The 24604-nt window shown below is 43.7% G+C and overlaps 1 protein-coding gene across 2 annotated transcripts in view; it reads left to right on the top strand.

Annotated features, from left to right (window-relative positions):
- CDIP1 (cell death inducing p53 target 1) overlaps positions 1–22095 on the top strand; it is a 39128-nt gene extending 17033 nt beyond the window's left edge. For both annotated transcript variants that reach the window (XM_082260822.1, XM_082260823.1), the window contains exons 2-5: positions 2876–2982; positions 3072–3182; positions 16672–16969; positions 21339–22095. In XM_082260822.1, the coding sequence (XP_082116948.1) occupies positions 2892–2982; positions 3072–3182; positions 16672–16969; positions 21339–21450 (612 nt within the window). In that variant the 5' untranslated portion in view covers positions 2876–2891 and the 3' untranslated portion in view covers positions 21451–22095. The remainder of the gene's footprint in view (positions 1–2875; positions 2983–3071; positions 3183–16671; positions 16970–21338) is intronic.
- Positions 22096–24604: the final 2509 nt, after the last annotated feature.

Below are 24604 nucleotides of genomic sequence, written 5' to 3'. Positions count from 1 at the left end.
TTACTGCAGGGATGCCCCGTCTTCTTCCTTGCTCAGAATTTCTGGCACTGCAGTTATTCACAGCGGTGGCCTTCAGGCAGAACAGCAGTACAGATGGTCTTACAGGGACTCCTCTCCTCTTCCTCCATTGAGAAATACAGGCAGTGTAATCAATGAAAGAGTAACATGATTTGTGAATGGTGGAGAGAATTCTATGTATGACTAATCAGACTTTCTACCATTCACAGATTGTGTTACAGGCAATGTAACCAATGAGAAAACTTTTCTTAATGGGGGAGGAAAAAACTTTTCTTAATGGGGGAGGAGGAGGAAGGAGGGGCGACTCCCTGTTAGACTAATCTGTACTGCTGAAGGCCTGACTGTTAACCCCTTGCGGCACTGGAAGTTCAGAGCCAGGAAGAGGACGGGGCTCCTTGTAGTGAAGATTTCTCCAGTTACCTGTACAATATACAGGTAAGTGATGTGATTAAAGCTATAGTTTTTTTTTTTGTTAAGTCAAGCTTAAGCTTTAAAAAAGATTTTATATAAGACAAACAATGTAAAGTCTGAAGTCTTTAGCAAGATCCTCTCAAAAAACTGTAACGTACGCATGTAACGTTTGTGCTAAGTTGACACGCATGCAGTGTAAATGTATGCTATTGGCTGCAATAGCTAAGGGCTGACATATTAATGTTTAATCAGCTGCTGCTGGAAAAATAATAGCTTTACTTTCTAAATTAAAGTTAGTCTTTTTTTTTTTTTTTTTACTTGTACCTACAGGTACACCTATAAGGCTTACTTGTAGATACAATGAATATCTCCTAAACCTGCACTGTTTAGGAGATATTCACACTGCATGCAGCCGGTGATGTCACCCACGCATGCGCTCTTAAGGGATGGCATGCCATCCATGTCAGAGCTCTGTGCCGCAGCTGTGACTCCCGAATGATGTCATCGTGGCTCGGCCATTCAAAAAGCCAGAGTACACAAACCCGAAAGGAAGACCAGGTAAAGATGGAAGCCACTGAAGGGCTTCTATCTAAGGTAAGCATTGCATAATGTGCTAGTATGTGATGCATACTAGCGTATTATGTCATTATCTTGCTTTTTTTTTTTTTTAAGGCTGTGGTTTACTACCACTTTATCTTTTAATAAAACTATGCAAGAGGGAGGGGGGGCCGGACGTAAGAAAAACAAGAACTGCTGTGGTAATGCTACTGACCGAATGCATCATAAATGTCAGGGGGTTTTCCTCTCTGTTCTGTGTTCCTTCCTTGCCCTGCAATGGTCAGAAGGGTGATGTGAAGAGAGAAGGAGCTGTAGGGACCAGTCTATCTTCTGTGTCCCTTCCATTGAATCGGTTGGGTAAGAACAATCAGAGGAGCTGACCTAAAGCTAGGGAGAAGAGAAGGAGCTGTAGGGATCGGTGCAAATGCATGTACGATGACCTAGGTGTCCATCCTGCCTATGCAATGAATGTGAGAGGAAAGCTACTGGGCACCAACACCACTGAGGCATTCTCGGTTTGAAGGGTGTGGTCAGCCTGGCACGGAAAATAACTTGCTTAAATTTCCAGGAAGTTGCAAAATACTGTTAACATTAGCAGTATAAGAATGTTATCTGGCTTACTTCCACATTTAGATACATTACTGGGTGATAAAGTAAATTTTATCCAGGCGTATATGGCCACCTTCTGAGACAACCATCCCTTGGGTCCTATGGATAACATCAAGCTTGGCTGACCCATTTGCTATATGGTACTTGAGTCCATAACATCTGGTGAGCGCATTCATTTATTCATTCACGTTGGTGTTGGGTTCTTCCCTAGTCATCACCTTGGAAGTTTGATGGCATAACTTCATAAAGGAAAAGGAATTGGCAGCACTCCAGGTTGAGTCAAAATCCAGATTTATTGACTGGACATCCAAATATGACAATTGTGACAAAGTATGGTTTACCTTGTCACGATTGTCATATTTGGATGTCCAGTCAATAAATCTGGATTTTGACTCAACCTGGAGTGCTGCCAATTCCTTTTCCTTTATCAAGTTTTCACGGAGGCGAGCCGGGGCATGCACCGGTGTGAGTCATCGGGCAATTACACCATCTTGAGCAGTGAGTTCTTGTCTCTTCAATGGCATAACTTCATGTTTCCATTCTTCAGAATTTAGGACTGACTATTGTATACAGACTTTCACCTGTTCATACTATTATTGGATTGTCACTTAAGCGCTGCACTTTTATGTTTGTTTTATATAGACAACTTTATGTCAGTTGTTGTGCTAGCAGCTGTTTGTTTGATAGCACCGTAGGATTTTATTATACATTTTGACTATAAGAAGAATGTTGACTATTGATCTATACTGTGCTCGGTCATTTTAATTTTTAACTGGAGTTCTCTTTAAAGTGGAATTAAACTCCACTTTTTAACTTGTACCTCCAGGTAAACCTATAATAAGGCTTACCTGTAGGTACAGTGAATATATCCTAAACCTGAACTTTTAGGAGATATTCACACAATATGCAGCCGGTGACGCCACCGGCGCATGCGCTCTGAAGAAACGGCTTACCGCGCGGGAGTTATGTCATTGCGGCCCCGGCCATTCATACAGCTGGAGCCTGCGAACCCGAAAGGAAGAGCGGGTTGGGCAGCCCCGTGACAGCACACCGCTGGAGGGCTCCGTGTACAGGTAAGTCTGTCATACTAGTACATTATGACTTAAACCTGCAGGTGGGCCCATTGTTGTCATTGTTGTTTTTTTTTTTTTTTCTGGCGGTTTACTACCGCTTTAACTCAACATTGATGAAAAAGGTATCACTTTGATTGGTATGTGTTTCATCGGCGAAGAGACAAGTGATGATTAATATTGATTTGTCTTGTGTTCTTCTCCACCAGATATATTCATAGCATCATGAACAGTGACCCACCCCCTCCCTACCCCGGGGGTCCCAGTCCCACAGCCCCACTATTAGAGGACAAACATGGCTCCCCCGGCATGGAAGGTAATCAGCTTTTGTTGCTCACTCTGTGCCAACTTTCTCCTTTTCCACCAGGCATCATTACTTACTAATCTGTTTTCCTTTAATTATAGATAACAGACAAGCTCCAGCAGCCTATCCGCCGCCCAGCATGCCCTTTGCCCCCCCAGAATCTGGACCTCCTCCATATGAGGCTAACCCAGGATACATTTCCCCAAACCCTGGTAAGTCTTCTTCAAAATACTAAACAAATTCACATCATGTACATCCTATTCAGCCCCGAATCACACTTATGCGATGCGGGAAGGCTTGCGAATTCGCAGCCTGTTCCCGCATTGCAAACGCACCCCTGGCAGTTCACACTGCCATATGCTATATGCTGGGGGTGTCAATGTAATCTTAACGACACCCCCAGTTTGATCGCATATCGCAGTGCGATCTTGCAGTTCGCACAGGATCGGATCGCACAAGTGTGAACCGCTGTGCGATCCGATCCTGATGCGGCTGCAAAAAAGGGTCATGTGCGTGTTTGCTGCGGGTGCGGTGCCAATTTAGCCATGCAAAGTGTATGGCTAAACTCGCACCGCACAGCCGATCGCATGTAATGAAGGAGCAGTGCGCTCCGACATTACATGCGAACGCTGCAGCCGCATGAGTGTGAACCGCCACTCAGCCTCACTGTCGCCTGTGCTAAATAAGACCTGTCTGTTGTGCCCCCAGCCAACACTCGTACTGTTGGATGGGAAGAACATGGCTGTTACAGTATTATATATATATATATATATATATATATTTATAGCACATAAAACAAAGCCAGCCGTAGACTGTTCAAATTTTCGAACCATGTATGGGCAGGCTGAATGTACCCAAGTTAAACGATCGATCACCTTGGACTCAACCAGCCTGTCAGATTTTACATGCAACTATTGCTAGCGGCTTTTAAAGCCACTAGAAATAATCACTATGTTCTCTGCCGGGAGAACACAATGATTCAGCGAGAGGGATTCCCTTATTGACACTGACGATTGATGGGGGAATCGAGCGATTTTTTTTCTTTCCTGCAACCTCTGGCTGCAGAAAAGAAAATCGCTGGGTCTATGACTGGCATTAGTGCCCGTCAAGATATGTGGAGCTGGGATCCCATGCTGATGGAGGTAGCCAGAGTAAGTAAATCCTTAAGCCATCAGCTGTGAGCGATAACTCACTGCAGCCTGGACCAGGAAGCGTCAAAGCCACCTTGGAATGCACACCTGCTGTAGAAGCTGAAATGCTATCACACCTAGGAGGACCTGCAGCCGAGGGGCGTGGTAATGCATTTCAGAGGGTTCAAGCTCCTCTGAAACCATTGATGAATGAGTGACCATGGGTCTCCATATAGGCACCAGTAGAATGGACTACAAAGGCAATAAATTATAATAAAAGACTACTTTATAACACAGTAATAGGTATTATACACTCATTTAAAATTTCCTAATTCTAAAAAAATAACGATTGTAAAAATGAATAAGGGATTTTCCCTGGTATGGTTCCTCTATATTCAGCTCAAGATGCAGGAAGCCAGAGGATAACAGAGAAAAGGAGGAGACACCGGGATAACAGAGAATAGGAGGATATTTACATGAAGTACAGGTGCATCTCATAAAATTAGAATATCATCAAAAATGTATTTTATTTCAGTCGTTCAATTCAAAAAGTGAAACATATATTTTATATAGATGTGTTACACACAGAGTGACATAATTAAAGCATTTTTCTTTTAATTTTGATGATTATGGCTTACAGCTAGTGAAAACTCAGTATCTCTGAAAATTAGAATATTACATAAGACCAATAAAAAAAAAAAAAAAAAGGATTTTTTAATACAGAAATGTTAACTTACTGAAAAGTCTGTCCATGTACAGTATAGAATGCACTCAGTACTTGGTCGGAGCTTCTTTTGCATTAATTACTGCATTAATGCGGCATGATGGAGACGGTCAGCCTGTGGCACTGCTGAGATGTTATGGAAGCCCAGGGTTCTTTGATAGCGACCTTCAACTCATCTGCATTGTTGGGTCTGGTGTCTCTCCTCTTTCTCTTGACAATACCCCACAGATTCTCTATGGGGTTTAGGTTGCGCGAGTTTGCTGGCCAATCAAGCAGAGTGATACCATGATCATGTGACCAGGTATTGGTAATTTTGGCAGTGTGGGCGGTGCCAAGTCCTGCTGGAAAATGAAATCAGCATCTCCATAAAGCTGGTCAGCAGAAGGAAGCATGAAGTGCTCTAGAATTTCCTTGTAGAGGGCTGCGCTGACTTTGGACTTGATAAAACTCAGAGGACCAACACCAGCAGATGACACGGCTCCTCAAATCATCACTGACACTGGAAAATTTTGCATTTTATTTGGAAATCAGGGTCCTAGAGTCTGGAGGAGGAGTGGAGAGGCACAGAATCCAAGTTGCATAAGGTCCAGTGTGGAAGTTCCACAGTCTGTGATGACTGTGTAACGCATCTATATAAAATGAGTTTCACTTATTGAATTGAATTACTGAAATAAATTAACTTTTCAATAATATTCTAATTTTATGAGATGCACCTGTATATGAAAATCCAAAAATTCTGAAAGAAAAAAATTATATTGAAGAAACATATGTCAATTTTTTTTTTTTTTTTTTTGTATGTATATAATATATATTTATATATACATATTATAAACTGTTCTATTCTCTGTATTCCTGTTATATACTGGCGCACAATGCCTTTTTATTATTTAGTGCCTTTATAGTGCTTGCCGGGCTTTGTAGTCCATCTTATTGGTGCCTTTATAGAGCCCTGCAGTCACACATTCATCTATGGTTTGACAGAGAAGCTTGACTGCTCCAAACACGCTACCACGCCCCCTCCTCCAGTGTCGGGTCATTTTCGTGCCGCAACCACCATGCATTCCACGGTGACTCCGGCGCATCCTGGTCCAGGCTGCAGAGTGGTATCACTCAAAGCTGACGGTTTAAGGACTTCCTTACTCCGGCCACCTTCATGGGCATGGGACCTCGGCTCCAAATCTATCCTCCTGATTGGCACTTAAAATATTATCCACATATATGCAAGTTGCCAATTGTCTTTTTTTTTTTTTTTTAAATAAAGTCTTTTCATTCTGCACTTAGAAGGCGCCCCCACATTTTTGTTTTGTGTTCATACTGCAGATATTTCCCTTGTCTCTTGGAGGAGCAGCTACTGAGGCAGTTAACCCTTTCACCTCTATGGTCTATTACAGTGGACTCCAATAATAGTTATGGTGTTTACTTGCATGCCATTTTCCTGACATTTCCTATATACTTATTACTGATGTTTATCACCGTATTGGGATTTTGGGTGTTTTTGGTGTCCTCCTTTGCCTCATTCTCTGTGTTTTCTGTTTTATGTAGCACATGGCCAATATGTACAGTCATTATAATGTTATTAACAGTTTCCTCCACAATTACTGACTGTTGCACAGGAGGGTATGCTTATTTAGGATTGCTGTTATCGTTCTGCATGGTAGAGATTTAACAGGTGTTTTCATGCACTGAGAGACCCCCTTTTGCAACACCCCACTGATCACCAGTGCCATGCTAAATGGAATTTGCAGTAAAAAGAAAGTCCACTTCAAATCTCCTTCCAAAAAAAGATAGAAATATGACAGTAAAAAAAAAAAAAAAATGTAGGGGAAAATAATTAACTTTACTGTTCTTACCCCCGGCTTCCACTTGTGATGCCTAGACCAGGGTGATCCTTCAGGCATGATCCCGGGGATTGCTGAGTATCCCAGATCTCCAGAGAAGATTCCCCCACACTATGTATGGAATACTTTGCATTCCCTGGGACTCTTCAGAAGGATCATGACACCACATTCTGCAGTACTGAAGTCAGGGGTGAGGTAAGTATTTAAATCCCATTTCCAGGTGCCCCCTATCCTGTGCCTGCACCAGTTTCTCTTTTGGGTTTAAGTGACAAGAATCTTTTAGGCTCCGTTCACACTTGTGCGACTTGTCATGCAACTTTGTTCATCAAAGTCGCATGACAAGTCTTTTCCCCATGTTTTCCATTGATTACCATTCATATATGTGTGACTTAAAGTTGCAGCGATTTCAAAGTAGTTCATGCACTACTTTGGTCTGACTTTGATGCAACTTTTTGAAGTTTAAAATTGGAAGTTTTTGGCCCTCAAGTTGCATTAAAGTCGTACCTAAATGTTATACAATGCAGTAGTTGACCGTCATCACTGGTCAAAGCCAAAGTCGTATCCAAGTTGCACTCCAAAGTCAGCACAACTTTGGAGTTCTACAAAGGTAAATGGAAATATGTTGGCTGCAGTTGTACTTTATGTTTGCATCTTGGTTCAAAACACGTTATATGGCATACCATTGTTTTCAATAGATCTGGTTTACGTATATGCATTGCGGAAAACAGTTCAGGTGGGTTTTTTTGTGCATCATGGGGGCCATAGAAATCAATTTGAGCACAAGAAAATGCTTGCATTTTTGTGCGCTTCAAATGCATGGTTACTGATACCTGCTCCTGATTACAGGCCATGTCCTCTTGGCCTAGTTGTATTTGGGAAATGACAGGCTCTTTTCACACCTTGTTAGATGCTGAGCTAAATATTTGAGAAAGTTCCATAGGAAAATGCAAATGAATACATTAAAACAAAAGCGCATAGGTGTGAAGTTATAGAGGAAAGTATTTGCACAAGTGCAAATTAAGTTTCCTGAAGCCCTGTATAGAGAAATTGCACCACAGACTGGGGCCACACTGGGAATGAAAAGAAGAGAAGTGCAAGCTTGACACTATATAGCTCTCAGAAATGGTGGAGACATTTGTCATAAGAACTATAGGTCTCAGACTACCTATAGTCTAGGTATAGTCTAGTATAGGCAACCTAGACTGGAAGGTCATAGCGGTGCAGCCCTCCTCAGATCGGGGGAATCCAACACTGCTCAAAACACAAAGAGGGCATTTTCTTTAGCATTTTATTAAAGAAAAACATAAAATACTGATAAGCCAAGTGGGCTATGGGCTTGCCAAATACACAAAGCACAGGATAGGATCATAAAGTCAGCTTTCCGACTCCAACTGGTCTATGAATGAAAATGCCAGCTTACGTGTTTCGGGGAACTAGCCCCCTTTTTTTAGAGCTATGGCTAGTGTCTACCCACCATCAGCCCTCTTAAAGTGTTTATAATCTTCTGGGTGCCTTTTTTTTTTTCCAGACCTGCAAAGTAATGTCATAATGCGCTAGTATGCAATATGTGAAACCTACCTGAAAGTGAAGTATTCCAGCGATGCAATGTCATCTTCTTCTTTCCGGGTCTGTAGCCTCTGGCTGTGTGAATGACCGGAGCCACAGTGAAGTCACTTCTGCGCATGCATAAGGGGAGCCACCATTTAGGTCACAGGATTCTGAAGGAATGGCCCAGGTGGCCATTTCTTCAGAGCACATGTGCCGATGACGTTGGCTGCATATATAGTGAATGTCTCCTAAACGGTACACATTTAGGAGATATTTACAGTACCTATAGGTAAGCCTTATTGAAGGCTTAACAAACAAAATAGCCCCTGCCCCCACCGATAACTGGCCTTCACAGCATGGAGCACATGGAAGGGCAACGCATGAAAACAAAGCCAGAAAAAAATCGAAGTCTGCTTAACAACCAAAATAAACTGTCCAACAATATACGTCAAAAACAGGGGTTTAGTTAGCACACATTTGCAAACGCATGCGTAAGCTGAAAGGCCACTTCACGGCACCCTGTAAGAACTGCAGTCCTCCTGTAAATTTATGAGAGTCTCATGCACTCTAATTGATAGATAGGGGCAGGTGGCCTGGAGGTAGCCCAAGCCTCCTTAAATGCAAAGGGGCAACCTGGATGCCCAGCACTTAGCACAATTGCAGCAAAGGCGTCCAGTGTGTCCACTCACCAATATACAGAAATGCCAAACAAAATGGCCCCTGCCCCCCACCTATAACTGGCCTTTATAGGCTTACCTATAGGTACACGTAAAAGATTTAAGTTTACAACCTCTTTAAATATAGATATAATAATGACCACACCCAATAAAATCAATTAAGGAATGGGGGAGGGGCTGGGGGACAGCACCCCGCAGGTGAATCGCTATGATGCTAGATCATACACATTAAGATAAGATAAACCGCTTATCACCAGCACGCAATAAACATTAAAACTATTTTGAGATAATTCTCAAATCTCAAAACCAAAATGTAAAAAAAATAATTAAAGATGTTGACGTATAAATAAAAGCTGGATGTTGTCACATGCTCTGCCACCCAGTGCACCAAGGGGCTCCCCTCCATAGATAGATCAGTAACAGGACAAGTAGAGGAAGTGGGGATACCCAGTAACAATTACTTCAAATCAGTGCTAACAAGATTTTAATTGCTGATCCAGTGTAATGCTTTTCCCCACATAAACAGCAAGTTGGCAAGCTCTATCCCATTCCAGGCAGCATGCTACCAGGAGTCAGAACCCACCGCGGCTGACACGTGAACCACAATCGCCGTGACCGGAATTGCGTCACGTGGACTGTCTCGATCAACCGATCAGGTGCCTGCAGGGAGGAACACCGCATCTGTGAATGAGGCAATGATGAACTATCCATTATTTAAAGACAATGGCCTCTAGTGAACATAAGGAGCCACCATATTTATAGAGCCCTGCATGTCCCAGAAGAGGGCAGCGAGTGCGCAACAGGTCTAACAATGACAAATCAGACATAAAAGAGAAAATTAAATTAAAAATAAAAATACAAACCTGAACACAGTACTGTAGGCCTGACTGAGGCCCTGTATAGATAGCAGCACAGACTGGATCCACACTGGAAATTAGGCTAACTGGAGCCCTATATAGAGAGATTTCACCACAGACTATGGCTATATTGGAGATGACGCTGGCTTAGACCCTTAGAGATATTGCACCCCAGACTGGGGCCATACTAAAAATTAAGCTGATTGGAGCCATATATAGAGAGAGTGCACCACAGACTGGTACCACACTGAAAATGAAGCTGACTGAAGCCTATAATGAGAGCTTGCACCACATACTGGTGCTACACTGGAAATTAGGCTGACTGCTGTCCTATATGGAGAGAATGCACATCAGGCTGTGTTCACACTGGAAATGAAGCTGACCGAAGCCCCATCTAAAGAAATTGTATCACAGACTAGGGTCACACTGGAAATTGGACTGACTGAGGCCCTATATAGAGAGACTGCATGACAGACTTAGGCCACACTGGAAATTAAGCAGACCGAAGCCCTATAGATTGCACCACAGACTGGGGCCATATTGGAAATGAAGCTGACTGAGGCCTATATAGAGAGTTTGCACCATAGACTGGGGCTACACTGGAAATTAGGCTTACTGGAGCCCTATATGGAGAGAATGCACCCCAGACTGGGGCTACACTGAAAATTAAGCTGACTGGAGCCCTATATGGAGAGAATGCACCCCAGACTGGGGCTACACTGAAAATTAAGCTGAATGGGGCCTATTATGAGAGTTTGCACCACAGACTGGGGCTACACTGGGAATTACGCTGACTGGAGCCCTATATAGAGAGAATGCACCACAGACTGGGGCCACAAGGGAAATTAAGATGACTGAGGCCTACAGTGGGTACGGAAAGTATTCAGACCCCCTTAAATTTTTCACTCTTTGTTATATTGCAGCCATTTGCTAAAATCATTTCGGTTCATTCTTCTTCCTCATGAATGTACACATAGCACCCCATACTGACAGAAAAACACAGAATTGTTGACATTGTTACAGATTTATTAAAAAAGAAAAACTGAAATATCACATGGTCCTAAGTATTCAGACCCTTTGCTCAGTATTTAGTAGAAGCCCCCTTTTGATCTAATACAGCCAGGAGTCTTTTTGGGAAAGATGCAACAAGTCTTTCACACCTGGATTTGGGGATCCTCTGCCATTCCTCCTTGCAGATCCTCTCCAGTTCTGTCAGGTTGGATGGTAAACGTTGGTGGACAGCCATTTTTAGGTCTCTCCAGAGATGCTCAATTGGGTTTAAGTCAGGGTTCTGGCTGGGCCCTTCAAGAACAGTCACGGAGTTGTTGTGAAGCCACTCCTTCGTTATTTTAGCTGTGTGCTTAGGGTCATTGTCTTGTTGGAAGGTAAACCTTCGGCCCAGTCTGAGGTCCAGAGCACTCTGGAGAAGGTTTTTGTCCAGGATATCCCTGTACTTGGCCGCATTCATCTTTCCCTCGATTGCAACCAGTCGTCCTGTCCCTGCAGCTGAAAAACACCCCCACAGCATGATGCTGCCACCACCATGCTTCACTGTTGGGACTGTATTGGACAGGTGATGAGCAGTGCCTGGTTTTCTCCACACATACCGCTTAGAATTAAGGCCAAAAAGTTCTATTTTGGTCTCATCAGACCAGAGAATCTTATTTCTCACCATCTTGGAGTCCTTCAGGTGTTTTTTAGCAAACTCCATGCGGGCTTTCATGTGTCTTACACTGAGGAGAGGCTTCCGTCGGGCCACTCTGCCATAAGGCCCCGACTGGTGGAGGGCTGCAGCGATGGTTGACTTTCTACAACTTTCTCCCATCTCCTGACTGCATCTCTGGAGCTCAGCCACAGTGATCTTTGGGTTCTTCTTTACCTCTCTCACCAAGGCTCTTCTCCCCCGATAGCTCAGTTTGGCCGGACGGCCAGCTCTAGGAAGGGTTCTGGTCGTCCCAAACGTCTTTCATTTGAGGATTATGGAGGCCACTGTGCTCTTAGGAACCTTAAGTGCAGCAGAAATCTTTTTGTAACCTTCGCCAGATCTGTGCCTTGCCACAATTCTGTCTCTGAGCTCTTCAGGCAGTTCCTTTGACCTCCTTTGCTCTGACATGCATTGTGATCTGGAAGGTCTTATATAGACAGGTGTGTGGCTTTCCTAATCAAGTCCAATCAGTATAATCAAACACAGCTGTACTCAAATGAAGGTGTAGAACCATCTCAAGGATGATCAGACGAAATGGAAAGCACCTGAGTTAAATATATGAGTGTCACAGCAAAGGGTCTGAATACTTAGGACCATGTGATATTTCAGTTTTTCTTTTTTAATAAATCTGCAACCATGTCAACAATTCTGTGTTTTTCTGTCAGTATGGGGTGCTATGTGTACATTCATGAGGAAGAAGAATGAACTTAAATGATTTTAGCAAATGGCTGCAATATAACAAAGAGTGAAAAATGTAAGGGGGTCTGAATACTTTCCGTACCCACTGTATATGGAGAGAATGCACCACAGACTGGGGCCACACTGGGTATGAAGCCAACTGAGACCTTTTATAGAGAGATTGCACCACAGACTAGGGCCACACTGGAAATTAAGCTGGCTGGAGCCCTAAATGGAGAGAATGCACCACAGACTGGGGCCACGCTGGAAATGAAGCCGACCAAAGCCCTTTAAAGAGAGCTTTCACCATAGACTGGGGCCATATTGGAAATGACACTGACTGAGGCCCTATTTAGAGATTTTGCACCCCAGACTGGGGCCATACTGGAATTTAAGCTGAATGGAGCCATATATACAGAGATTGCACTACAGACTGGGACCACACTGGAAAATGAAGCCGACTGGAGCCCTATATGGAGAGAATGCACCCTAGACCGGGGCCACACTGGAAATGAAGCTGACTGGAGACCTATATATAGAGAATGCACCCCAGACTGGGGCCATACTGGAAATTAAGCTGATTGGAGCCCTATAGAGATAGATTGCACCCCAGACTGGGGCCACACTGGAAATGAAGCTGACTGAGACCCTATATAGAGAGATTGCATCACAGACTGGGCCCGCACTTGAAAGACTGAGCTGCTGACACAACCTATCTACCTCAATCGCCGTGTACGGTGCACAGAACCTGCTTAGCCAGCTGTGATCTCATTCCATTGGACATTAATGGCCGTTAAATTCCACCGCTGTGGCTTTCCACATTTTGATTCTGTTGGCAATCTCGACAAACATGAAAAACAAATGTAATGTACCACATCCTCTGTTCAGAAAGAGCTCAATTATGGGAAACAAGGCAGATAATGTACTCTCTAATCTGAATGGGATTACTGTTAACGAGAAGCATCCGAGTCCATTAAAGCAGCAGATACAAACGTTGCAGAGTCACTTAGGGTGATTCCCTCTACCGCAGAATTCATTTCAATAAACAATTCCATCTTCTTACAAACTGGAGTCAGAGAAGTAAGCACCACGTCCCTCGCTGCTGTTTCTCCTCTGTCTTCCTTGTACACATTATAGTAAGTTGCTATTGACACCCAGGTCTATAGTCTGAGATGGAGATCTGTACTGAGAGGTTATGCAGGCTGTCATTACTGGCCACCCCTGAAAATGCTGGCTTTCATACATATCCAATGGCTTCAAAGTGTATTAAAACCCAAAAACAAAAATGTAATATAGTGCAGCTTACCAGCTCTTTGAAGTGGTGGCTGCATTAGTTTTATTTGTTTTCAGACTTTTTGTTACCTGGTGATCCTACAAGTAACACTCTTCCTGTTCTAGGGAGACAACAGTACTAAACCCCCCCCCCCCCAAAAAAAAACAATACAATTTCTGCCCTCTAGAGCAGTGGTCTCCAAACTGTGGCCCCCTTGCCAGATGTGGCCCTTTGCATGCCTTTGACCACCCCCTGTGAATTTCTCCAAAAGATATAAGGTGTTATTCCTCTCACTAATACAGACGATGGGGCACTATTCCTTCCACTGACACCATTGATGGGGCACTATACCTTCCACTGACACCATTGATGGGGCACTATTCCTTCCACTGACACCATTGATGGGGCACTATTCCTCCCACTGACACCAACGATGAGGAACTATTCATCCCACTGACATCAATGAAGGTGCACTATTCCTCCCACTGACACCAATGATAGAACACTATTCCTCCCTTTGACACTAACAATACGGCACTATTCATTCGACTGATACCAATGATGGGGCACTATTCCTCCCACTGACACCAATGATGGGACACTATTCCTCCCACTGACACCAATGATGAGGCACTATTCTTCCCACTGACACCAATTATAGAACACTATTCCTCCCTTTGACACTAACAATACGGCATTATTCATTCGACTGATACCAATGATGGGGCACTATTCCTCCCACTGACGCCAATGGTGGGGCACTATTCCTTCCACTGACGCCAATGATGGGGCACTATTCCTCCCACTGACACCAATGATGGGGCACTATTCCTCCCACTGACGCCAATGATGGGGCACTATTCCTTCCACTGACGCCAATGATGGGGCACTATTCCTCCCACTGACACCAATGATGGGGCACTATTCCTCCCACTGACACCAATGATGGGGCACTATTCCTTCCACTGATACCAATGATGGAGCACTATTCCTCCCACTGACACCAATGATGGAGCACTATTCCTTCCACTGACGCCAATGATGGGGCACTATTCCTCCCACTGATACCAATGATGGGGCACTATTCCTTCACTGACACCAATGATGGGGCACTATTCCTCCCACTGACACCAATGACGAGGCACTATTCCTCCCACTGATACCAATGATGGAGCACTATTCCTCCCACTGACCACAACAATAATACATTTTTCTATCACTAATACCCATTATGGGGCACAATTCCTCCTCCTACTGACTACAGGCACTGTCCACAGTCGGACCCCCCTAAAGTCTCAAGGACAGTAAACTGGCCCTTTGTTTAAAAAGTTTGGAGACCCCATTTCTAGAGCACTGGTTCTCAGTCTTATTCTAGGACCCAGTAAAATCTCCCAAAACCTCCTTTTCCCCAACAGTAAAAAAGAAAATATATCTATATATATGTATATATTAAAATGCTGGAGAGCCCTGGATGGGAATATGGTGCCACTATATGGGGGATGGTGGGGGTGCTGGAGAGGGTTTCGGATCTCAAGCAAACTTGTTGGCTTGTTGTGAATGAGGCCTGCAGTTTGATTCTGCTATAATGACTTGTCTATTGTTATTATAAAGATTATCTTCCCTTTTTACTAGTCACTGTGTGGCTTCATTTCACACTGCTTTACAATAAAAGAGATGTGGGTTGTAATGATCCCATTTTACCGATCTATGTGGTTTCCCTTTTGTCCACATTAGCGGCAGGCAATTTTCTGATCCATATTCTCCCCTGTGGTCCTTGAAATATCCTGATGGTGTATTACCTATAGCTTGGGTTTAATTTGAACTACTGTGCTATTATGCAGTGATTTTAGTTTCAATACTTTTTTATTGAGTTTTCAATATTAAAACAGACGCAGTATAAAACATGTGACATCCGTTAAATTACAAGGTTCGCAATAAATAGTTAAAACAGAACATAGATCATAAAGATCTGATCTCGGAAAAGGAAATATGAAACACTTATTCACACAGTCAGGAAACTGAATTTAACATATCAGTTGATAAAAAAAAAAAAAAAAAAAAAAAAAGAGTGAACAAATTATCCTCTACTTCAAGTGTCTTGAAAACCATTTCTGCCATGGTTTCTATAATTCAGATGTGTTAGAGCAGGGATGGCAAACTCAATGTAATATAGGGCCACATCAGCATTACCGTTGTCCTCAAAGGGCTGGTCGTATTTGTAAGACTACATAAATGTATCCCAGGCTTTTTTTTTTATTAGAATAGGTGCAGGAAATCAACCACACACCCCCCCCCCTCGAACCGCATCAATGGGTGGGTGTGGCGAAATTACACTACCTGTGAGAGGGTCTTAAAGGGGCAATAAATACTAGGAGTGTGTTATGTGCAGGGTTCAGGGGTGCGCTATGTACAGAGTGCAGGGTTCAGGGGTGAGCTATATACAAGGTGCAGGGTTCAGGGGTGAGCTATATACAAGGTGCAGGGTTCAGGGGTGAGCTATGTACAAGGTGCAGGGTTCAGGGGTGTGCCATGCACAGAGTGCAGGGTTCAGAGGTGCGCTATGTACAGAGTGCAGGGTTCAGGGGTGAGCTATGTACAAGGTGCAGGGTTCAGGGGTGCGCTATGTACAGAGTGTAGGGTTCAGGGGTGAGCTATGTACAAGGTGCAGGGTTCAGGGGTGCGCCATGCACAGATTGCAGGGTTCAGGGGTGCGCCATGCAGAGTGCAGTGTTCAGGGGTGCGCCATGCACAGAGTGCAGGGTTCAGGGGTGCGCCATGCACAGAGTGCAGGGATCTGGCTGGAAAAAAAAAAACTCCCTGGGTGTGAGGGCCACACGAAATGCCCCCGCGGGCCTTGTGTTTGACACATGTGCAGAGTATTTTCCAATGCTAGAGGCATATAGTCCTTAAAAAAGTGCAGTGGGTGTGTATGGATTCAATGACCTCCCTCAAGCCCGGGATTTTTGAGCTTTTCCATCGTCTTAACTAAAGATTGTCTCGCCGCTAAGAATATGTGGCTCGCCGCTGTTCTCAAGGATGGGGGGATAACCTTCACACCTAGTGATAACAAGGCAAGGCACCTACTACCACAGACATAGACACACTTTGTGGGCTAGTGAGAGGCTGCTTCCCTTGGATCATGCATTTATGTAGTCGTTATCATTATATGATGCCTGTCAGGAATTAAATGCATTTCATGAACTTGTATTTTCAGTTAGCCTATAAGCTTTTTGCTATGTGTGATTAATTGACCCTTGTGTGTCTTCCCCAGGTTTTTACCCTCCTCCTGGACCCTATGGACCTATGGGGTACTACCCACCTACAGCTGGACAGTTTCCACCCCAGTTCCCCTCCCCCAGTGCCCACGCTGCCACCACTGTCATCATGCCACCCGGAGCTAGCGCTGCTTCTGCCACCACCACCACAGTGACTGTACTGCAAGGCGAGATGTTCCAGGGTTCTCCAGTACAGACAGTGTGCCCACACTGCCAGCAGCCAATCACCACCAACATCACCCACGAGATCGGGCTCATGAATCTCCTGCTCTGCTGCTTCTGCTGCTTTGTGGGGTAAGTGTGGCGGCATCTCTCTCTCTCTCAACAGAGAGGTGAGTAGATAGTATTAGGTTTATGCTGACCTGTCCTGCTGAGCTGCAAGAGAGACTGAACTGCATGTGCATAGGTAGGGAACGAAGCTAGTAGTGCTCATTCATGGGTTTCCAGGTCTGCACATCCAATGCAGGGTGCATTCTGCCATCTCCAGGAAAGAGAAGGAAGGACAATTGTGTAAGCAGCCTAAAAAGGGAGGCTGTAATGCAGTGGTCCTCAAACTGTGGCCCATTGCTTGCCTTTATCCAGCCCTTGGGACACTATTCCTCCCTCTGACACCAACGATGGGGCATAAATTCTTCCTCTGACACCAATTTTTAATATTTTCTCTATCGTCCATTGACAGCCGCAGCTCTAATGCTTCTTCACTATTGGGTTATGTGCCATCTACAGGAGTAGACTAGGCAGTGAAAAGTTTTCACTCGACACGACACCAATTATTATACAGGGTTTATATAGCGCCAACAGTTTACACAGCATTTTACAATATAAAAGAGAGCCAATTAAATCACAATGCAATAAAATACAAAAGGATTAGGAGAGCCCTGCTCAGAAGAGCTTATAATTTAAAACCAATTATAGGGCATTAGTCCTTCTACTGACGCCATAGGACACTGGGGCAGGCATAAGGGATCTGCTTTGAGGTACGGCCTGGAAAAGGAAATCTAGAGCACTTTGGCTTTAACCACTTGTACGTCGCTGCCTACTTCCGAGTTTAGGACGCATCTTGCCCAGCACCCGCTGGGATTGTACACAGCCTGACACCAAGTCCCAACCAATGATTAACAGCTGGGACCTGCTGATCAGGTGTGTACAGTAACAGCACAGAGCTCTGTACAGAGGGAGCGATCTGTCAGTTTCTCATCACTGCAAAGCTTGGGAGATCTGTTAGTACAAACAGCACACACTTAGGCTACATTCACACCTGAGCGTAGCGTTTTTCGCGCGTTTTTTACCGCGATTTTACAGCGTTTTTTGCGGCGTTTTTTACCGCAATTTTACCGCGATTTTTACCGCGATTTTTGTGCAGGCGTTTTTAGATTGAATAGAGATCAATGGAAAACGCCTGTAATCTGCCCAAAAAGAAGCTCATGTACTTTTTTGAGCGTTGGGCGGTTTGTATACAGCTTCAAAACGCTCAGATGTGAACAGGGGCCATTGAAATGAATAGGATTTGTCTTGTTGGGCGTTTTGAGAGCTGATCCTAGAGCAGAAAAACGCCCCAAAAACGCCCCAAAACGCCTAGATGTGAACGGAGCCTAAGACATACATTTAACCCCTTGATCGACCCCAGATGTTAACCTCCTCTCAGCCCAGTGTCATTGGTACATTACAATAGTATTGGCACTGATCACTGTATTATTGTCAGTGGCAGTTACTGCGGCGGGAAATCTGATACTATCTCAGTCCCACTATAAGTCGCTGATCACCATCAGTAGTATAATAAAATTAAAAAATTCCAGTATATATACAATAGTTTGTAGGCGCTATAACTCGCTATAATTTTCACGCAAACCAAGCAATATACACTTTTTTTTATCAAAGACCTGTAGCAGAATACATTTTTACCAAAATTTATTAAGAAATTGTATTTTTTCTATTGGATATGTTTTATAGCAGAAAGTAAAAAATATTTTTCTAAATTTGTCTGCTTTTTTTCGCTTGTATTGCAAAAAAAAGACCCAGTGGTGCTCATATACCACCAAAAGAAAATGATATTTGTGTGAAAAAGATTATATAAATTTAATTTGGGTACAGCATTGCATGACCGTGCAATTACTAGTTAAAGTAGTGCAGCGCAGTAGCAAAAAACTGGCTTGGTCATGAAGGGGGTAAAATCTTCCGGAGCTGAAGTGATTAAAATAATCCCATGGTGGTCATTGTTCTGACACTTCCATTGGCATTGCTCTGTCTCCTGTCTTTCTGTTATTCTCCTGCAATGCCACACTGTGGCCAACCAGCCTAATATTCATTTTTTTTATTTTTTTTGCTGGTATAGTAGAGCTCCCGCTAGCTTCGCCCCCACGTGTGATATCAGCATTGCATGTATGAAAGACACTAGTGCTGGTATTTTGTCTCCTCCATCTACACTCATCCATTCACAAAACACATGGCTGGAGGCTGCATTTTGAATGGCCAAGCATAGATGACCATAGAGAGACGACACCATCACTATGTATGACATGCAACGCTGATGTTAGTGAGGGTAATGGGAGGGGGTGTCAAGAAATGCCATACTATTTGAGCAAACTAAAATGACTGTTTATGACCGAAAAGTGGAGAGAGCAGAAGGACTTGGCCAGTCTTCTTCTCTTTGTGCTGGTTAGGCTGGGGGTGGGACCGTAGCTGTAAGTCTTACTTAAAGCGGAGTTCCAGCCTTTTCTGTGTTTGTTAAAAGTCAGCAGCTACAAAAAGTGTACCAGCTGACTTTTAATAAACACACACTCACCTGTCCAACGATGCGGCCGCCCGAAGTCTCGATCCACTCCCTCTGGTCTCGGCGGCGCTGGCATCACTGGTGTGGGCACCCGGCTGTGACAGTTTGCGGCTTCACAGCCGGGTACGCACTGCGCATGCACGAGTTGCGCTGCGCATCTTGATTGGCCGGCAATCTTCTGGGACCTCTGACATGTCCCAGAAGATTGCAGGGAGGGAGGGGGAGAGAAGAACTTCCGCTCAGGGAGCCGCGGCGCTCAGAGCGGAAGTGGGTGTGGGTACTTGTCAAAACTAGGTACCCGCTCCCCCCCCCAAAAAAAAAATGACATGTCAAATGTGGCATGTCAGGGGGTTAGGACTAATTAAAGCGGAAGTTCCACTTTTGGGTGGAACTCCGCTTAAACTGCAGCAGAGAGAAATCGGGCCTCCTGCTAAGCCAGACAGGGTTGGGCTGTGTAATAGAACTGTGTAAATCTCAGGGCTGGATAACCAAAAACACAAATCCTCTGCCAGATAAAACCTTTTTTATTTGTGTATTTATTATTATTATTATTATCCAGGATTTATACAGCGCCAAGTCGCCAACAGTTTGCTCAGCGCTTTACAATGTATTTAGATGTTTTTCTGGAGTCCAGCTTTGAAGGAATTGGCAAAATACAACAGAATGAAGTAAAAAGGGCAAAATGAGGAAGCCATAATATTGGTGAAAAGTAAAGTATTTTTTACTGCAGTGATCTAAAACCCAAAGGTGGAGGTGCACTTTAAAGATTTTCCATAACCTGCAGTAACCTTGGCCTTACACAAGGTGGCAGAGTAAATAAGGTGCCATCTTCACAGAATTCTAGCTTGCTGCTATTAGGCTTTGTTCATCACACTTGCTCAAAATACTGACACTTAACCACTTGCCGACCGTATACTGTGTATGTGTGTGTGTATGTAATCTATATATATATATATATATATATATATATATATATATATATATATATATATATATAGATATATCAATAAAAGTAATGTGAAGGCACCTGGCTTTTATAGGTTTAAAAAATGCTAAAAACTGCTGCCCTTTTAATTGTGAAATACAATATCTGGATATTAAAAAATAGTAAAATGGCGCTGGTAACCCTGGATGTTAAATAAATTAAATACTATTCTCTTAATCAATTTATGATAAATATATTGAGATGTATAAAACCTAGCTCTTTTATCTGGTATGATAAATCTTTGTATAAATAAATACAACAAAGGTCGATTTCATATACAAACTCATATAAAATAGTAAAAGTGCTGGTGGCACATGAATGTGCTGTGTGATAAAAATTAAGTGATAAATTATATAAATACAAGTAGATGTCTGAAAATTGTAAACACAGTCACTAATATTTATAAAGTGCTAGTGACACACATATATGAGTTTGTATATGAATTCGACCTTTGTTGTATTTATTTATACAAAGATTTATCATACCAGATAAAAGAGCTAGGTTTTATACATCTCAATATATTTCTCATAAATTGATTAAGAGAATTTATTTAACATCCAGGGTTACCAGCGCCTTTTTACCATATATATATATATATATGTTTCCAGGCAGGTTGTATTTGAATGCAGACTGCTCTAGGTAATGCCCATGTGTTGCTGAGCCTCTATGATTGCAATAACTAAAATCCATTGAATGAAAGGGGCCAAGCAGGGACAGTCAGTTTGGGGAGGAAAGTACTAGATGATGCTGGATGTCTTCTGGCTCTATCTGACTTGCTGCAGCTGCTATTGCACATTGTGAGAAGCTCGCAGTGAAATCAGAGTAAGTAATTTCAATATAGGAGTGGAGTCTGTACAACTGTGGAAAGCTATAGATCAGATTTAACTTTTTTTACATTTTTTCTTCAGATGTGACCTGGGCTGCTGTCTTATTCCTTGTATGATCAACGATCTGAAAGATGTAACCCACACCTGCCCTAACTGCAAGGCCTACATCTACACCTACAGAAGAATGGGTTAAAGGACATTTCACAGGTTCCTCTCCATCCCTAAAGCATTCATCTCTAAGCTACAGTCTCATCTTCTCCGCCTGCCCATTGCCACTCAAATGCTGTGAATCAAGACTCCTGATATGGATAGGTCCAAACATGACATGATCTGCCTATACAATGAAGGAAATAAGTCATTTCAGACTGACGACCATTGTCCATCAAGTGTCTTCTGGTGGTGCCCCTCCCGCCTCCCAAGACACCTGAAAGATCTTGCCGAGGACATTTTATGCTGCTTTTAGGATCACTTAGGACTATAAGGTCAATGTGTCAAAACGGAGTCTAGGTTCAGATAGGCAAGGATTGGGTTATGACATAACTGGAACACCGCCGGTGGCTTCGTTGTTCCAAGTGTGCCGACACTGATGGCCTCATAGGATGGAAATTGTCCATGCCATTTCCAGATTTCCATACGTCAAGTCTGCGCTTCCAATCTGCTCAATCTTCAGGCCCATCTTGGCTACCTCAGAAATAAGTGGCATTGAGTTTTGTGAAGGCCAAGTTTGGTTTTGACAAAGAAGGGTAGACCAGTCTGTCCAGGAAACCAGCTGCTTTAAAATAGGAATTACTACTAATACGCATTTCCACTTTACCTGATTTTTGGTAGCATTTAAAAGCTCCAGGGATTTGCCTTTGATGTGATGACGCTTTAAGCATGGCTGAAAAGATTTAAGAGAACTGTTACACACACACCATACCATACCATACAACATTAGCTAAACAAAAATAATCGTCCACCTGCTTTTATACCTCTCAGGGCCTCCAATGGTGATAACTCTGCACCTGGGTTCCCAACTCCTACCACCTTCTACAACAGTTATGCCATTGTCTCACACTTTCTGTAGCATGCCGCAGGATGAGTGAACCATTACTCTTTGGCCTAATAGGTGTGTCCATCCACCAGCATCTATGCCTCAATAACAAGTTTGCTTTGGGTGGACTGATCCTTTGTCACGCTAAAGACCACTTGGGGTTGGCTCCCCTGCTAGATGAGGTAAAATGCTGTCTTGTCTGTAAATATTAAGTGGGTTGCAGCAGATAACGCAGAAATATATGCATTTTACATAGTAATCGGTATCAATCTCAGTCATCCTCACACTGCATTTTAGGTCATCACGCCCCATATCCACGCATTGCACTATAAGCCCGCCCTCAGCCACCGTCTTGCTCCATCCTCCACCCAAGCTCAGATTTTGGACTGTTTCATCTTACTGGATCTCATCGGAGAGAATGACTCGGCTTTAATAGGATCTCAATAAAGTGACCCTGTCGTGTACACCCTGTAGAGGTGGCTGTTTTTCCAGACTAGTGCTAATCCAGATTATCGGTCTACTGGAAGCCATGACACTTCTGTACTTCGCTGGCATAAATAATCTTTATACTGGTATAGCTTAACTCTCACAATGGATGCTGGTGCTCTAAACGTCACATGGTTTATGAAGAGGCCCTGTGAACTGTAATCTGTCATCCTCACAATGCATTTAGATCACGCCCCATATCCGCGCATTGCACTATAAGCCTGCCCACAGCTGCTGTCTTGCTCCATCCTCCACCCAAGCTTGGATTTTGGAATGTTTAATCTTTTGGCATCTCATCGGAGGGAGGAACTCGGCTTCACTTGGATCTCAATTAAGTGACCCTGTCCTGTACACCCTGTAGAGGTGGCTGTTTTTACAGTCTAGCGGTGGTTCACATTATCAGTCCAATGGAAGCCATGAGACTTCTGCACGGTCACCATCTTTGCTGGCATTGATAATCTTTACAGTGGTATAGCTTAGCTCTTAGAAAGGCAGGCCACCCAGAACTGATACTTCAGCTGTAGGCGGATGCTGATGGGCTGAATCTCTCTTGCTTCTTGAATCTTTTAGAGCTCCTAATCAAGAGATCTGTGTACCAGTGGGACTACAATAGAATGTTGTAGGAAGCTCTTAAGCAAGGTTTCTCAACTGGGGTTCCATGGACCCTAGGGTTCCTCTAGAGGTTGCTAGGGGTTCCTTGAGCAATTTATGCCTCTCCAATAAGTTCCTCTTAAGTTAATCTTTTTAGCTGTCTATAAGGGGTAATTTTTCCCAATGGCCACAAGTGTAAGGAGCATTCTTCCCACTGGCCATCACACTAATGTATCATGAGTTGTAGATATAGTCATTTTTAGCAGAAGTTCACTGAGACCAGAAAGTTATTTCAAGGGTTCCTGTGTTTTAAAAAGGTTGAGAAAGGCTTCTTTAAAGAGTATGTTACTTTGCACATTGAGGGCAAAGTGACAGGTTCTCCTGACGGGACAAATCTGCCAGCAATATCCATTAACACTAACCTCCTTTGTGTAGCTTTGTAGGATCCGATCCTCCTGTGCAGCCCCCCTCCAGTTTCGCTTTCAAGCAACATGGCTGTCTGTCACATTTAAAGCGGTTGTATACTGAAAAAAAAACAAAACCCTGCAAGATAAAGGCATAATGAGCTAGTATGCATCGCATACTAGCTCATTATGAAATACTTACCTTAAAACGAAGCCCCGACACGGACCCCCGGACACCGCTGTGGGAGCTGATATGCTTCCTCTGTGTCTCTTCCAGGTTCGGCGGCTCAGGCGCTGTGAGTGGCCGGAGCCGCGATGATGCACGGGAGTCATTTTCCAGCAAGTGCCCGGCATGGAACTCTGAAGGTCCATCGGACCTTCAGAGTGCATGCGCCGCTAGCGGCTGCATGCAGGGCAAAGGTTTAGGAGATATTAATTGTACTTACAGGTAAGCCTTATTATAGGCTTACCTGTAGGTAAAAGTCACAAAAATGACTATACTACCGCTTTAAGCAGGGTGGCAGAGGAAATGGCTGTGCACAGAATGGCAGTGTGAGTGGAGGATTTCCCCCAGGGGAGCGAATAGGGAGAAGCAACACATGTCCACCCTGCTGTTAAGGGCTTCTCAGACCAGTTGCTATCCACCTTACCAACATTGACGTCAAGGAGGCAGTGGCCCTGCCAAGCCCACCAATAGGGTAGGACAGGCAGTATGCCTTTACTGGGGGGGGTACATGGCCCTGTGATTTTTATGGTGGCCCTGGGTGGATGGGCGGGAGTTTCTTTCCTGTTTCACTTGGATCGCCATTATATGAATGGAAATCTCATTAGTG

Source organism: Pelophylax lessonae (genome assembly GCF_965119305.1).
Source record: "Pelophylax lessonae genome assembly, chromosome: 6".
NCBI classification, from domain to species: Eukaryota; Metazoa; Chordata; class Amphibia; order Anura; family Ranidae; genus Pelophylax; species Pelophylax lessonae.
The sequence above is the reverse complement of the archived record's forward strand: the minus strand, read 5'-3'. Positions and strand labels throughout refer to the sequence as shown.